The 17,683-nt window shown below is 47.5% G+C and overlaps 1 protein-coding gene across 1 annotated transcript in view; it reads left to right on the top strand.

Moving 5' to 3' along the window:
- The window catches only part of ADAMTS16 (ADAM metallopeptidase with thrombospondin type 1 motif 16), a 104,376-nt gene that overhangs the window by 34,212 nt on the left and 52,481 nt on the right, over positions 1–17,683 (top strand). The window contains exons 8-11 of the mRNA XM_048516288.1: positions 5,142–5,247; positions 6,967–7,104; positions 13,694–13,847; positions 15,859–15,954. Coding sequence (XP_048372245.1) covers positions 5,142–5,247; positions 6,967–7,104; positions 13,694–13,847; positions 15,859–15,954 — 494 coding nt within the window. The remainder of the gene's footprint in view (positions 1–5,141; positions 5,248–6,966; positions 7,105–13,693; positions 13,848–15,858; positions 15,955–17,683) is intronic.

The following is a 17,683-nucleotide window of genomic DNA, read 5'->3' as shown; positions in this document are numbered from 1 at the left end:
TTGAGCCCAACTCAGCCACCTGAGCATAGTCACCTGCCTCCTCACACGCTTCTGCAAAAGAGGGGTAAAAAAAGGAAACAAGTTGATGAGCCGTGGGACTTGCTGGTCGGGCTCTACAGAGGATGGGAGTTGAGCCTCTGGTCTCATGAGCTTCAGGAAGCTGCACGCTGGGCCAAATTAAAGATCAGTGTAGAAATCTTATTTGCTCCTTTCCTTGTTATGCTGTCCAAAAGTAGAGAGGGGGAAATAGAGCCAGCATTTCTCTGCAGTGGGGACTGAAAGCAGCTGATATCATCAGTTTGCTCTCCACCATCTTATGTTCACAACAACTCTGTGAGGTAGGTTAGACTGAGAGTGTGCAAGCTTTCACAACAGAGTGGGAATTCTTACCTGGGTCTCCCAGATTCTGGTCCAGCACTCTGAGCGTGGCACCACACTGGTGTGCACCGTTCTACACACACATCAGATCCAGATGAGGGGACGGGGCTGCCTTTTCATTACTATGCATAAAAGTCATGTCGAGAAATCTCCAGTAAAGAAGTGGCGGGTGGGAGGGGGCTTGCAAATGCCCCCTTCAGCAGGGAAAGTGAATTCAGTGCAGATGGCTGACCCTGCCTTGTTTGCATTACTTGATACTGCAGCTGTGTTACACCAAACACAACAGCAACAAAATGCTCAGAGCAAACCGCCCCCATCCTCATTCGGACTGTGAGCAAACGGAAGGAGTGTGTGTGTTTGAAGTGCTGTCAAGTCGCAGCCAGCTTATGATGACCCAGTAGGGTTATCTAGGCAAGAGATGAGCAGAGATGTTTTGCCATCGCGTCCTCTTCATGATGACCTGGGTATTCCTTGGTGGTCTCATTTGCAAGTTCTAACCAGGGCTGACTCTCTCTTTCTCACGATACTAGAACCAGGGGGCATCCATTGAAAATGCTGGGGGGAAGAACTAGGACTAATAAAAGGAAACACTTCTTCACGCAACGTGTGATGGGTATTTGGAATATGCTGCCACAGGAGGTGGTGATGGCCACTAACCTGGATAGCTTTAAAAGGGGCTTGGGCAGATTTATGGAGGAGAAGTCAATCTATGGCTACCAGTCTTGATCTGCCTTGATCTCAGATTACAAATTCCTTAGCAGACCAGGTGCTCAGGAGCAGCAGCAGCAGCAGGCCATTGCTTTCACATCCTGCATGTGAGCTCCCAAAGGCACCTGTTGGGCCACTGCGAGTAGCAGAGAGCTGGACTAGATGGACTCTGGTCTGATCCAGCTGGCTTGTTCTTATGTTCTGATTAAAGAAGAAGAAGAAGAGTTTGGATTTATATCCCCCCTTTCTCTCCTGCAGGAGACTCAAAGGGGCTGACAATCTCCTTGCCCTTCCCCCCTCACAACAAACACCCTGTGAGGTGGGTGGGGCTGAGAGAGCTCCGAGAAGCTGTGACTAGCCCAAGGTCACCCAGCTGGCGTGTGTGGGAGTGTCCAGGCTAACCTGAATTCCCCAGATAAGCCTCCACAGCTCAGGCGGCAGAGCTGGGAATCAAACCTGGTTCCTCCAGATTAGATACACGAGCTCTTAACCTCCTACGCCACTGCTGCCCCTTAAACTTCTTATATCTGATGAGATCAGGCCAGCTTGGGCCATCCAGGTCAAGTCAGAGACAAACAGGACGGTTTGTGATTGCCTGCCTCTGCACAGCAACCCTGGATTTCCTTGGTGGTCTCCCATTGAAGTACTATTCAAGTACTATCCCTGCTTAGCTTCCAAGATCCACCATAATGAAAAAAGGGGGGGGGGCAGGTGCACCAGTAATAGCAAATACAAAATGATCTGCGCCAAAAGGCTTAAAGTACCCATAAAAGCCAAGTCCAGAAAGTATTGCTGTAAGCAAATAAAGTTTTTCAATTGTCAAATAGCAGTCTTACAATTCTTCTGTATTATCACGAAACAAACATCGGATGTACACTTCTTAAAACAGTCCTAGAGAATCTTGTGCAGAGTGTTGGAGCTGGGCAGAATCAAACCTACAAATATAGTTCAGCCGAACTCAAAATTTAAAGGGACAGCACTCCAAACTGAGTCGTGTAATATCAAGTCTTCAATTCAAGGATATTTAAACAAGCTTGTAACCCTGCCCTGTATACCCTGCCTTATGAATTATTGGATTTTGATATTATTCCTTGTACTGTGTGCTACAGAATGCCAGTTTCCATATTTGTGTGGGTGGATAGCAGAGTGTCCAAGCTGAGAGCAAGCCTAAGGCAAAACTATCTGTTCGCAAATCTATGAGTTACTCCAGGCAATACTATCTGGACGTCTCATAATAAGGACATGCATCTTTGATTATCCTGCCCTGCCAGAGTACTCTGTTATCATAATGGAGTCTGCAGAACTCCTGAGCACCCCACCTCGCTAAGCTGTTTCTTTGGAAGTTCCTGATACTGTGCCTTTGAGAATACATTTCTCCAAACAATTGCTTCTTCCTTGCATTTCCCCCACCTTTCAGATATGATCTCCCTAACAACAAGATCCCTTCCTGATTCACCAAGCCTCAGCAAAATTTGAATACCTAAGGCAGAGACTGTAGGAAGTACCTCTGCATAAACCATTCAAGGTTTCACTGATATAATCTAGGACCAATTGGCCCCATTGTCCCGGGGTTTAGAACAATAGATAGAGCTGTTAATTAGCTCAAGCCCCACAAGTCCAGCATGGAAATCCCAAGCAGTTTCAGAAAAATGAAACCTAAGCTTGAAGTTCCCACCAAACTAGCTGCATCCCAATCTCTATAAAAAAAATACTGCTCACCAGAGCCCCTCATTGCACATTACTAGCCTGACCCCCCCTTGGATTTAGAAGTTGGTGTGTGAAACACGATATATCTTCCTTCTCTTGGGTCCCTATGCTGGCATAGAGATCCTTGCCCTCTTCTGAAACTTCTCTGCAGATCTTTGGTAATGTAAAAGTCCCCTGCTTCCCTAAATGCCCATTCTATCATCCCACCTATCTTTTCCTCCCTATTTATATACTTAGGAACTGTGCATATGTGCCTTAACGTCTTACTGTTTGCAACCAAAACTTACATAAAAATATTTAAACTGCAATTTGGTCTTTTGTGAATTTTCTGCGGATATGTTTCAAGCCGTTTCTGGTATACATAGTCTAAAAAGATCCCCTCCCAGCCTGCCTCTCACATTGCCAAGCCGAGTAATTCGCCATTGCTCTATAAAAATAAGTCCATACACTGTTAAGCTGGGTAACAAGCTGTCTACCTCTGAATAAGGTATGGCTTCATAGTTATACTTCTATGAGGCCTGATTATCTGTGAGAAAAAAACATTTATACAAGCATCAGTACACTCTTGTGAAAATAAAGGATACACCTCAGTGGCTCATGTATAGCCTATTAAGCTACTTACATACTCCTACTTCAGGCTGTAAATTATAAAAAATATTACAGAACATACTCTTCAGCGTTATTCTCCCTTTTCTAATGAAACAATTGAAGGGCAACAGGTATATTTACAATATATAATCCTGTCAAACAGAGTAACAAACAGAAATTTTATATTGTATGCTCTGTATGCCAATAAAGGCTTATTGAAATTGAACAAACAGAAATGTGGATTATGTGACACGTTAAATAAGGATAGTTATCGCTCAAAAGATAAGCCATTTTACCTCAGAAGTTCATAAACATGAAGAGAAAAATAAACAGTATATACATATCAACAAAGGAGCATATATATATTGTTAGATTTACGGCCCATCATTTATTAAGGTTTGGTTGTGATAGTAAGCTTATACGGTATCTTTAGTCAAAAGTCACTTTTACATAGCATTGGTTAGCAGTACACAGAGAAACCTCTTTTCTCTCAGTCAGTCAGGGAACAACAGAACTACCAACAGTTTTTAACTGTCATCTTTAGAATGTTTGTGCAGCTTCCCAGAATTCCCTGCTGCTTGTGCTGCTGCTGCATGCAAACAGGGCTTAAAATTCCAACAACAATAATGTTCACAAGGAACAAAATGCAAGATATATTCCACTTCAAAAGATTTTTACTGGGGATCAGCCTTCCGCAGCCTAACTTTCTGCTGTGCTTCAGTCCTCGACAGAAAGCGCTCCTCTGCACATTCTCACAAATTTAGACCTTTCAGTCCACAAAGTCGTTACGCAATCAATCTAAAGCCAAGTGTTGTCCAAAGGTTTTTACAAAAATCAAGAAAAATCTATGTTTCGGTTAACACCACAGGAGAAGACACAATCTAATCGAAATATGAACCTGGATTCCATCCGAATAAGTGTTTGTTGGTGTCCAGTGCAGCCAACACAGTAACAGTAATCATGAGACCATTAAATTTCCTATTACTACCAGTAAGGAGCAACTATCTTTTCTAAATGGTCAGAGTGAACAAACATGACATCATAGAATAGAGGTAGTGTTGCATATGCTTGATATTCCATTACTCAATTTGGAATGCTGTTCCTTTAAATTTTGTGCATGGCTGCGTTTGGAGCCTCATGACTAAACTATATCTGTATTCTTGAATCTGCACCATTACAAGTGTTTGTATACGATTCTTTTGTATTGTTTTAAGGAAAAGCGTACATTCAACAATAGCTTTGTGATAATATAGAACAGGGGTAGGGAACCTGCGGCTCTCCAGATGTTCAGGAACTACAATTCCCATCAGCCCCTACCAGCATGGCCAATTGGCCATGCTGACAAAGGCTGATGGGAATTGTAGTTCCTGAACATCTGGAGAGCCGCAGGTTCCCTACCCCTGATATAGAAGATCTGTGAGACTGCTTTTGACAATTGAAAACCTTTATTTGCTTACAATACGTAGCACTTGAGTATTCTAAGCATTTTGGTGCAGGTTGTTCTGCATTTGCTCGCTTCCAAGATCCAGCATATGGGTCGTTTGTTATTGCCGGCCTCTGCCCTGGACTTCCTCAGTATTCTCCCATCTAAACACAAACGAGAGCCGGCCCTGCTTAGCTTCGGAGATGTGATGAGATAAGGCTAGCTTGGGCCATCCAGGTAAGGCTGCCAATCACAGTTACTGTTATTAAAATAATGCATATGGTACTTTCCTAAAGAACTCTCTTTTCCCCCTCCCTTTTCCATTTAAATTGGCTAGGATTTGCGCCAATCAGTGGGATGTGCAGTAAATATCGCAGCTGCACTGTTAATGAAGACACCGGACTGGGGTTGGCGTTTACTGTTGCTCATGAGTCTGGACACAAGTAAGTGCGTCTATGTGTTTGACTGAGAGTATAGTGCCGTGGTGGCGAACCTTTGGCACTCCAGATGTTATGGACTACAATGCCCATCAGCCCCTGCCAGCATGGCCAACGGGCCATGCTGGCAGGAGCTGATGGGAGTTGTAGTCCATAACATCTGGAGTGCCAAAGGTTTGCCACCACTGGGTTTTGTTCTGGAAATTAGAGAATCTTCATTTTTTCATTTCTTCATATTAGCAAATAAAGCTGAGACACATGGTGACATTTTGTTTTTATGTAACTGGAACCATGACTGGAGCTTCCAGTCTTGCAAACAAACTACAGCTTGTATCCTGCCACTCTGTTTGGCTAAATCTGAAGCTTTCCTTCCATCCAAGAAGACTTACTCCAAAGGTGGTGGCTCTTCCACCAGCAGCCCAAGGAGCCTTCCTGCCTCTTCTGTTGAAGAAAGACTCCTGGAACTGGAGAAAGGCTTCAGCCTCAGCTGAGCTGTAACTCAGGATACAACCCATGCTTGAGAAAGGTTTTGCTTCGATTGTCTGTCTCCTCGGCATCCCACTGATGGTGTAAAGTAGCTGTTGAGGAGTGAGCAACAGCCACACGACAGAGATCATGTCAAATCGTAGAAAGCACAAACCGTGCTTTGCTAACTCACTGCAACAACTTCCTGAGTTCAAGCTAGATGTTATGAAAAGAGGAGGTGGGGGGTATAATCACTTTCTTTGGATATTTAAAGGGATGTCACTTAAGAGGCGGGCAGGGATTTGTTCCTGTTGGCAGCAAAGGATGGGACTCACAGCAATGGGTATAAAGTATAGGTGGAAAGGTACTGGCTGGACATTAGGGGAAAATTTTACATTAAGGGTCACCTGGCAGTGGAATCGACTGGTTGGTGAGGTGGTGAGTTCCCCCCCCCCCCCAATCTCTGGCAGTCTTCAAGCAGCGGTTGGACAGGTGCTCTAGGCTAATCCTGCATTCAGCAGGAGTTTGGACTAGACTCTATGATCCTACGTGACACAGGTGTCCAGTTCAACTTGATGTCTGTCAAACTCCCCATTGAGATGATAACTCGCTTGAAGGGTTCAAGGATTACCTCTCAGGAGGTTTCTGAAGCCTGCACATCAGAAACACTCTTGCGCTTATTGCCTGACTCTCAAAGAGTTGCTTGTTTGTCTGAAATTTATGGGATTTAGGCCCAACTTTTTTCCCACGACCCCTACCCTGGCAGGCCCTGGCACTCTTAATTCTAAATTGAACTATCTCTTGAACAACCAGAATCCTAAGATATTGGAAATGGTGGCCAATTTTCTGATTAATACTTTGAATTAATACTTTGGGGTTTTTTTCCCCTGTTTATATTACCCTTACAAATGTTGGATATTATTTTTTTTCAGCTACTTGGTTCCCTGTTTGTCTCTGTCTTGTTGATTTTGTTTTTTGATGCCTAATGAAGGTTTCTGATCAACCGACCTGGAGAATTTACCTTGGAAGCATTCCATTTGGCTCTGGAACTCTGTGGGGGTGGTGGCGGGATGTTCTTACAGTTTCTCCCATGTGCCATTTTCGCCAGCAGAAATAGCTGCGGAGGGCCTATTGGGCCTTTTCTCTGACTCCACATGTGTACATAAAACAATCAGGATCTGTAGTGGCGTGCAACAACAGAAGCCATGGTTGGCAGTTGTCATACTGACAGCGTAAACGTGATCATTTTGCCTCTTACAGCTTTGGCATGATCCATGATGGAGAAGGGAATATTTGCAAAAAGTCTGAAGGCAACATCATGTCCCCCATTCTGGCAGGACACAACGGGGTCTTCTCGTGGTCAGCTTGCAGTCGTCAGTATCTCTACAAATTTCTAAGGTACATGTGCTAAAAAAAAAGGTCATTGCACCCAAATCCAGATCCAAATCCTAAACCTTTATTAGGCATAAAACCGGTGTATGTCAAGAATTTCAAATACAATAAGAAGAGCATTATTGCACAACTTGCAGTACACAGAGTAAAAATGTAGCAACAGCTTCAGAGATTTCAACATTAGAGTTATTTAGAAGCTTAGCCATTTTTATTTTATCAGAAAGGAGCATAAATCCTGTTGGTAATACAGTTCTCAGATCAGTTCTGATGTTGTTGTATTTTGAACAATGAAGCAGAATGTGAGAAAGTGTATCAGTTGTATCAGGACAAAATCACGCACAAGCAACAGTTCTCATTTCTTGGTGGGAATACTAGAGAAGCGACCTTGAAGATGTACTGACGGAAAAGAGTTACACCTTGCTCTAGTCATGACCCATCTGCAATTATAATTAATAAGTTGTTGCAGTTATATAGCAGGGCTAGATTTCTGAGGGATAATCCCAAAGAATATTGGAGAGCAAGAGCTTTGCGCTTTGCTCAGGAGAAATTGATATTCTTGATCAAATAATCTAGTCTTTAAGCGATGGTGAATCTCCAGAGCAGTGAGCATTTGTAGGGCCTCCCAAGAGTCATTGCACCCAAGCAAGAAGGAGAGCTACTGGGGGAGGAAACTTTTCTTTTGCGTCCCTTTTGAAAGAAAACCCACGTGTTTTAAAATGCATTCTGGGAGCGGGGGGCTAAAATAACGTCTAGATGTGGTATGGGATGGCAGCAGCAGATTTACCATCCATGGGGCACTCACCCTGGCAGAGGGACAAATACATTGGAGGGCGGCCACGGTGGCTCTCCACGACAGCCAGACATGGCCCCAAGCACCACATCAGCACTCTTGTGCCCCTGCCAACTCTCCCAACAATTAGCAAACAAGCCACTCTGCCAGGTTTGCACGTATGCCCATTCCCCAATGGTGCCAGGTGGTAGGTGTGGCTAGGAATGCCGCTGCTGTGGCCACCAGGAACACTGACACTTTGTGCACCATCCACGTGCCCTTCTCCAACACGGTGCACCATTCAGGTGGGAGCACAAGTGACAAACCACTCGCAAGCAGGCAGTGGAACAGTAAGGAAAATGCAAGAAGAGGAGCACGAGTAGCAAGTCAGCAGCAGCAGACATACTGACGCTAGTCCTGAACACAGCCCTCCATGTCCTAAGGAGAAGAAGAAGAGTTTGGATTTATATCCCCCCTTTCTCTCCTGCAGGAGACTCAAAGGGGCTGACAATCTCCTTGCCCTTCCCCCCTCCCAACAAACACCCTGTGAGGTAGATGGGGCTGAGAGAGCTCCGAGAAGCTGTGACTAGCCCAAGGTCACCCAGCTGGCGTGTGTGGGAGTGCACAGGCTAATCTGAATTCCCCAGATAAGCCTCCACAGCTCAGGTGGCAGAGCTGGGAATCAAACCCGGTTCCTCCAGATTAGATACACGAGCTCTTAACCTCCTACGCCACTGCTGCTCCTTGGCCTTGGCCTTCTGAAGTCTACTGCCTCCACCACCAGGTACCCTTTTAAGTCCAACTCTGCTTGGGACTGCACTGTTAGGAAGAGCCAGCCTGTATTAAGGAAGTTGAGTTGCCTCCCCCAGAGTCCTGCCCTTCAGTGGCCTGGGCTACACTTCTTGCTGCAGCAGCATCCAGGACTGCATCCTCTTCTCATATTCTATATTAATAGAAAAAATATCTCATCCTTATGAATGTCAGCCGGGCAGCCCTTATTTCCAGAGAACACATTGATGTTAAACGGGGCGACTTCACGTGTCTGACATCCTTGTTTTTCGGCGGCACACAAGGGAAGGCATCGTGACGTGAAGCCACCTGATCCAAATGGAAAGTGCTAAAACATCAGCCAGTGCCAGAATTAAAGTGCTGACAGCAGAGTTCATTGCTGCCCCTGGCCCCATTTAGTCTAGGAGCAGCCGTGGCGTAGGAGGTCAAGAGCTCGTGTATCTAATCTGGAGGAACCAGGTTTGATTCCCAGCTCTGCCACCTGAGCTGTGGAGGCTTATCTGGGGAATTCAGATTAGCCTGTGCACTCCCACACACGCCAGCTGGGTGACCTTGGGCTAGTCACAGCTTCTCGGAGCTCTCTCAGCCCCACCTACCTCACAGGGTGTTTGTTGGGAGGGGGGGAAGGGCAAGGAGATTGTAAGCTCCTTTGAGTCTCCTGCAGGAGAGAAAGGGGGGATATAAATCCAAACTCTTCTTCTTCTTCTGCACATCCTCAGCTGGTCACATGATATGTGCTGAGAGCTTGACCAGTAAAAGATGTCACACTTGAGCATGGGAAGTGGGCAGCTGGTTGTCACCACAGAGGGAGGGGGAGGACTCGCACTTGGACAGAAATGGTGGTTCTTGTTATTCTCCATGCTTTGAATCTGGGTGGCGTGTGACACAAGTTGCTTGGTATGTGTCGGTGTTGCGTTCCTTTAGGACGGTTTGTGAAGCAGAGGGGCATTATCGAAAGGGCAGGATATGAATGTAATATGAATTTATCTGGAAGGAGCAGGGTACAAACGTAATTAAACATTAAATCCTCACTGATTTCGTTATTTTGGCTCTAAGGGTTCCAATGGTCAGGGTTCTGACTGTCTTCATCTTCTTTGGTATATTATGAGATACTGGCACTAAAGCCCGTTTTGAACTAAAATAAAATGTCCTCAAGAAGGAGGAGAGGGAAGGGGGACCCCATCCTCCTTTCTCTTTCCCGTAAGGCAGGGGAATTGGCCATGCTGGCAGGGGCTGATGGGAATTGTAGTCCATGAACATCTGGAGAGCTGCAGGTTGCAGACCCCTGCCCTAATGGAACAGCCCCAGCCCCAGGGAGGGAGGTCCTGGGAGGTCCTGCTGTTTGTTTGGGCCAGGGCGGGTGATGGGGCCGTGCACTGCTACAGCAGCCCAGGTTGCCTTTTGGGGCATGGGAAGGGTGCAGTGGGGAGGCTGGTGGGGGCAACCAGCTACTGGCCTGGCATGCCAATTTGTTGTTTGGGGCAGGGGGAGGACTCCTGGATTGGGGGAAGGTGGGCAAGGGCAGGATGGACTGTTGCTCACCAAAGGGCATGCAGGACTCATGAAGTGAGTCCTGCGCAGCCATGGGCTAGTTCAGGGGTAGGGAACCTTTAACACTCAAAGAGCCATTTGGACCCGTTTTCCACGGGAAAAGAAAACACTTGGAGCCGCAAATAATTTTTGACATTTAAAATAAAGATAACACTGTATATATTGGGGTTTTTTTAACCTTTTACTCCGCTCATTCTCCGCTCATGGATGCCTCCGCCCTGCTACCTGCAGGGCGGGCAAGGATGGGGCCAGCGGCTTGGCCTCGCAGGCCACTGGGAAAGCACCCGTCCCGCTCCAATGGGGCAGGCGAGGGGGGAAGCCCACAGCGCGGCCCAGCCGGCCGCGGGCAGTTGGTGCGCCTGCCCTGCTGCCTGCAGGGTGGGCAAGGATGGGGCCAGCGGCTCGGCTCGTGGAGCCGCAGTGCAAGGGCAGAAGAGCCGCATGCGGCTCTCGAGCTGCAGGTTCCCTACCCCTGGGCTAGGGGTTCATTGTCGAACATTCCATCCCTTAGCCAATCTATATCTATAAATACCACTGACTGACTCACTGATTCATCAACAGCACTCAAAAAACACCTAACCTACAAAGTTGAAATTTGGCACACCTGTTCATTATGTGGTTTAGGTGCTCACTAAGAAAGGATTTTTCAAAATATTCAGATTTACTTGAGTTATTACACATTTACTGTTGATCTCTGGCCATCTGCCCGAACATTCTAAAGGTGACAGGGAAAAGCCTGCTTGCCAAGCTAAAGGATGCAGTACAGGGAGTAAAAATGATTCGTTTCACAGGAGACTTTAATGAAGGCACTTTGACGCTCTACTTCCATGTGTCGAATCGACAAGGTCTGATAATGCCCATCAAACAACAAGCACAATTGAGCAAATGGTGGCCCAACTGGATTCTGCCACCGACCTCCTCAATGCATACGAACCTGTTCCTTCTGTTGAAACAGCTAAAGGGAGGAGAGGGATTAAACGCAGAAAACGATTTACAGATTTGATTAGAAAAAGACAAGTAAGGGAAGCTGCTGCAAAATATGTGAAAAACAACCCAGAAGTTCACAGACAGGCTGTGATGAGGTATGCTGAATGTCACCCCAAAGTTAATAGAGAGGCTGTGATGAAGTATGCATAGCGAAGCACAGGTCTATAGTCTATATATATATAAATGTGAAATACCACTCACTGCTAGTCTATATATATAAATGCGAAATACCACTCACTCACTGACTGACTGATCAACAGAACTCAAAAACCACCGAAGCCACACACATGAAATTTGGCACACCTGTTCCTTACGTACTTCAGGTGCTCACTAAGAAAGGATTCCCCAAAATATTCACTTTCACTCAATTTATTACCTATTTACTGTTTTCACTGCTCATCTCTGGCCATTTGTGCAAACATTTTAAGGGCAAACCAACCCCTCAGTCCACAGACATGCTGCACAAACATTCTAAGGGTGACAGTTCAACACCACCAGCTTCATGTCCTTCACCAACGGCACTCTACCACCACCCTCCACAACGCACGTGAACCTATTTCAAAACAAACACATCAGTCCACAGACAGGCTGTGAGGAAATATGCTGCATGTCACCCCAAAGTTCACAAACAGGCTGCAAAAAAGTATGCTGAATGTCACACTGAAGTTAACAGACAGGCTGTGAAAAAGTACTCCTCCACCCATCCTCACGTTAACAACACCGTTACAGCCAAATACTATCAAAATAGATTACAAACCACACTATCACCTTGGACTACTAAACATTTGTCAGTTTTTGCATATGGACATCAGATTGCTTACTGTGGAGACAAGTTTATTGTTCTCAGCCTCCGATCACCCTGTGCTTGGTGTCGTGCTCTGAAGTGGTGGGATGAGTCCCCAGGAATGTGCTGCAGTGGGGGTACCGTCCAGCTCCCTGCCCTTCAACCCTACCCTGAACCTCTTCACAGCCTTCTCACTCATCAGCATCCAATGGCAGAACACTTCCTTTCTGCATCCTGAAAATACAACAGCTGCTTCCTGATGACGTCTTTTGGAGCCCACCAGGTGAAAGAGAGCAATAACACATTGCATTAGAAAAAGACAACTACAGGAAGCTGCTGCAACATATGCGAAAACAAAATGCCCCACCCCCAGCCTCGCCCCCACCACGTGATGGCAATGGCGGCGCCTGGGACAAGACACCCTGGATGTCCCCATGGCCACTACGCATCTGCTTCAGTGTGGGCGGGGGGCTACCGCCTGTAGAGAGGCAGGGAACAATGTACTTAGGTAGAAAATTCCTTTAAGATGACTTCTGTCTTGACACTTGTATCCTCCTGCTCTGCTCAGCCAAATGTGAAGCCTTCCTCTGCCCAAGCAACCTTCCTCCAAAGGAAGGAGTTTTTCCACCAGCACAGGCAGAAAGCTCCTTGGGCCCTAGTGGTCAAGCAGAGTGTGCCAGCCCTCCAGGGCTGTTGAACCCAGGAACAGCCTGAGCACGAAGGGCTCTGTGTTCCATGGCTCAATCCCCTCTCCAGAAAATCTGGGATGTCACTTTAGAGATCTGCACAACTTATTTCTCACACACAAGCCTGATAAGTAATAGGGGCAATTGTATTTCTGTCAGGAAAAGCTGGCAATTTTATCAAACAAGGTCAGGCCCGATCTCTCCTCCAGCTGCAGCAGAGGCTGAGAGGGCTTGCGTGAGAGTGGTGGTTTCTCTTTCTCCCTCCAGAAATCAGCTCAGGCAGCTGACCAACAGAGATGCCAGCTGAAATAGCTTGCTCACCTTTTCCAAAAGCCTCGGGGGGGGGGGCTGGTTCCTCTACCCCCTACATATCTTTTCAGTGTGTGTAACGTGCCAGTCGAGTCACATCCAGCTTAGGGCAACCCCAGCAAGGGGCTTCCAAGGCAAGTAAGAAGCAGAGGGGGTTTACTGCTGCTTCCTCTGCAGGGTCTTCCTTGGTGGTCGCCTTTCGAAGTGCTAACCCTGCTTAGCCTAAGGTGACCAGACGGGACAGGCGGGCAGCCGCAGGAGCGCACTGCCTTCTGGGGTGCTCCCGTTTCCCATCCTGTCATAGGGCGGGAAATGGGAGCACCCCAGAAGACCGGGCGCTCCTCCGGCCACGCGCGGGAGGCTGCCACACTGCCTTGCGCCCCAGAAGGCAGTGCGGCAGCCTTCCAAAAACCGGGACACTTGAAAAAACCTGCGGGACGCGGGACAAGTTGTTTTAAGGCGGGATTGTCCCGCCAAAAGCGGGACGTCTGGTCAGCCTAGCTTAGTCCCCAAGATCTGATGAGATCAGGCCATACCAGCCTGCCTTTCCCCTTCCAAATCTCTTTCCAGTCCAATATTCCCACTTCCTTCCATTCACTGCAGTGAGACTTGCTCGAGAGAAGCCAATTGTAGCCTAAAGCCTTTCTTGTTTCAGAAGCCACAGCAAAGGGCCCCTTTCAAATGGCATTTTTACATCTCCAGCACTTGGACTTCTTGCAGCTCCACCCAGTCCTTGTGCCTCACTGACCCGCCAAAGCCTGTGCAGGAGTACAAGTACCCAGAACGGCTTCCCGGTGAGCTGTACGACGTGGCCACTCAGTGCAAGTGGCAGTTTGGAGAGAAGGCCAAGCTGTGCATGATGGACTTTAAAAAGGTAAGACCAGTGGTGGGATCCAAAAATTTTAGTAACAGGTTCCCATGGTGGTGGGATTCAAACTGTGGCGTAGCGCCAATGGGGCTGGGCGGGGCACGACGGGGACGTGTTGGGGCATTTCGGGGTGGGGCATTCCTGGGCGGGGCTGTGGCAAGGACGCAGCTGCTGCGCCGGTCCTTGGGCGGGAAACGAATGCACGCAGGCGCAGGCTGCCACGCACGCCGGTGCACCTCCTGCTAGACTGCTTCAAGTCCTGCACGCTACTGCTGAGAGGAGGGGCATAACTAAGGCAAAAATCACGTGGCAAAATCACCAGTTAGTAACCCCCTCTCGGCACACACAAATAATTAGTAACCTACTCTCGGAACCGGTGAGAACCGGCTGGATCCCACCTCTGGGTGAGACCCTGTTTTGTTTAAAGACCTGTTTTATTCCACGTTTAATGCAAGGAGTTCAAAGCAGGTTGTTTCCCTGGACCTTTTTCTCCTCACTTCAAGGGCCAACATCAGCATCCCCCGAGGTGGGGCAGCTGCCACAGTAGGGTTTCCATCTCCCCAGCAGGGGTGGGCAAATATGCCCCCCACCTCTCATTTCCCCCAGCTACTCCAAGCATCGGGACAACATTGTAGCCTCACTTCAGTGGGAAGACCAGGAACTGATGTCAGTCCTCTCTAGGAATTGCCAGAAACCATAGATTCTGGGAATTCTTAGAGAGGGGTGACATCACTTCTGAGTTTTCCCAAAGGTGATGTCACTCTGCTGCCAATGGCTTCCCCATGTCCTTCCTCGAGAATCCTGCTGGCTGCCCCAGCCCAGGGCTTTCTGGCAGGGCCCACTGCTCCTGTCCTGCCCCACGGACTTGGGCGGGCTCTGCCATTCCAGCAGTGCCATCGGGGGGAAGGTCTGCAGGTAGCTATGAGCCTGGCTAGTGGTAGGGCTCGGAGGGGGAAGCAAACCCACTGAGCCTGGATTGGATGGCCTGAGAGTAGCATGTACAAGGCCTTTAAACCTACACTCCAGTCTAGCTGCCTAAGCTGCAAATGGCTCTTTCCCCAATTCAGTCTTCTGCTCATTGGTTTTTTCTCACACTGTTCGGGCTCGAAACCTTAAGCCAATAAACAGACTCTGAAGTATTGATCAGCAGTGTATGTTGATGACGTATCGAAGCACCATATTTGGCAAAACCAATTCTGAGGAAGCTGGCATTCACAGTTCCCTTTATCCCTGGCTGAAAGCCCCCCTCCTGGTTTCCCAAGAAAAACAGTCTTTGGGGCCGAGGCGCCCCGAAGTCGGCAGCAGATAGCAAGAGAGAGCCACCTGGCTTCCTGCCCCACGAGACAACAGATGGGACAGAAGTGCCAGGAGAAGCCTAGTTTCCTACAAAGCGTGTGAAGCCATAAAGTAGAGATCAAGGAAAGAATGCACAGATGGCAGTGGTTACATATAGCAGGCTGGTTGCATATATATTTTTAGCAGCATTGGTTTGTTATTTCAATCAATTACATAGAATTAAGGATACATCTTAATCACCCAGATAACACCCCCCTGACACACACTCATGAGCCTTGCAACGCCCAGTTGGATTGCCATCCAAGAAAATAGAAGCATTTTAGTCTCCTGTTTCATCCCCCTGTCTGAATTAGAAATTCAAAGACTCGATTTGGGATTAAGTTATGCGACCCTTGGCTGTCTGCATTTAGCAGATTGGCAACCTGGCCATAACTATATTACTTTGACACAACCCCCATTGATGTCAATGAAATTTTCTTCCATGTGGTAGGTTTAACCCCGTGGAAGTTAAACATGGAAATCCTGCTAATGTCAATTACTTTGTTGGCTTTTAATCCTGTTCGTGTGTGTGTGTGTGTGTGTGTGTTCTTGATGCACAAGGGAAAATTCGCCCTGTTTGAACTGTGAAAATTGCATTCAGCTGTTTTATTTGTTTCAAAATGTGTTTAGAAATTAATTTCTAATGTCCCACATTAGCCTATTGCTGGTTTTATCCAATTAGGATATTTGCAAAGCACTGTGGTGCCATCGGGTTGGAAGGAAATGTGAAACCAAATTTATGCCCGCTGCAGAAGGTACAACGTGTGGTTATGACATGGTGAGGATCTTTCTTTCTTCCTCTTTTCTGTGGGTGAGAAGCATAATGAAAGAGATGCTTAAAATGAAATAGTTACTTACAAAATGAAATTAGCAAGAAAAACTCTTTTTGATCTCTTTAATTAAAATAGTTTGGTAAGTTAAACTTAGCAAGGAAATCCTTGCTTCTCCATGGGTTATAGCAGCTAAATCTTACACATAATCAATATATTTAATTGAAAAAGTACACATTTTTGAGAAAATCCCTTCAAGAGAGCCAGTGTGGTGTAGTGTTTAAGACCAAGTGCACTCTAATCTGGAGAACTGGGTTTGATTCCCCGCTTTGCCATCTGAGCTGTGGAGGCTTATCTGGGGAACCAGATTAGCTTGTGCTAATTGTGGGGGCGGGGGGGGGAGGGAAAGGAGATTGTCAGTCCCTTTGAGTCTCCTTACAGGAGAGAAAGAGGGGATATAAATCCAAATCTTCTTCTTCTTCTACTGGTCAATACTGAATTCGTTGGAAATTGCACAGTCCACTGAAAGCATTTGTATTTCTTTTGATAAAGAATTAAGCACAAGCGGAGTATTTCTCAGTAAACGATGTTTCCGCTGTGGTTTTTGAGTGAGTCAGACATGCATATACGCTATCCAGTGGGGCAACACTGAGGTCCAGTTCAAATAATCCTTTGGGTTGCCGCAGATCGTTGCCACTGCTGGCCAGGGCCCGTCCTGTATCCGTGAGAATGTTCACTCTTCCCATGAGCATCTGCTGGGCTGTAGGAGAAGGAATCGCCCCAGGACACCAGGGAGCGTGCTGTCCTGCTGGTACTTCCCCTGTGTGAACAACATTTAAATGTTCTCATGGCCTTGTGGGCCCTTTGCCATATAGCTGCAAGCCCACTCCTCTCTCGCAACTTGGCCTTTTCCAGTCCTCCCTCCCTCCTGCTGCCTGCAACCCCGTATCTGGTACCTCCCCATTCCCTCTTTCCTGTTTCCCAACCCACCAGTCTCTCACACCAGTCTCAGCTTCCTCCACCACCTCTTCTGATTGCTGTGTGCCGTAGTGTTATTTTTCCATACCAGTGGTTTTCAGCCCATGCATTAGAGCAGACCTGGGCATTATACGGCCCACGGGCCACATCCGGCCCACCGGATGACCCTGACTGGCCCGTATGACAGACCTGGCCCTGGCCTAAGAGGACCTGTTTAGAACTGCGCTGCTCATTCTTCTGCTAACCCTCCGCCTTCCCCCCTCACCTTGCCACTGCGCCGGAAAGGGCCTCTGAGAAAGGCCACTCCCCTCGCGCAGTGGCTTCTGGGGCGTTCCCCTCCTTTGAAAGCCCTGCAGAAGCCGGTTGCCTTGGCTGCCTGCTTCTGCAGGGCTTTCAGAAGCGCCTCAGCTGAAAGCCCCGCAGACGCCGGCAACCAAGGCAACCGGCTTCTGCGGGGCTTTCAAAAGCTCAGTCGATGAAAAAAAATGTAGGTCAGGGTGATCTTAAGTCTCCCCTAATTCTGCTTGATTGTCACAGTGTGGACAACTATGCAGGTAGGTTACGCCTGTGATTCTTTGTGCCAAATAGTGTTGTAAGCAGAACTGTTGCCACTGATTCCAAGTTGATCTGTGCACCTGTCTGTCACTGATCAGCCCCTATTCTGCAGAATTGAGTTCAGCCTTTTGGCTCGGCCCTCCACAGTATTTTCTGTTTCTTATGCGGCCCCATGGAAAAAATAATTGCCCACCCCTGCATTCG

This window comes from Sphaerodactylus townsendi, linkage group LG14 (assembly GCF_021028975.2).
Source record: "Sphaerodactylus townsendi isolate TG3544 linkage group LG14, MPM_Stown_v2.3, whole genome shotgun sequence".
NCBI lineage: Eukaryota > Metazoa > Chordata > Lepidosauria > Squamata > Sphaerodactylidae > Sphaerodactylus > Sphaerodactylus townsendi.
This window is presented reverse-complemented; position numbering and strand designations above follow the sequence as displayed.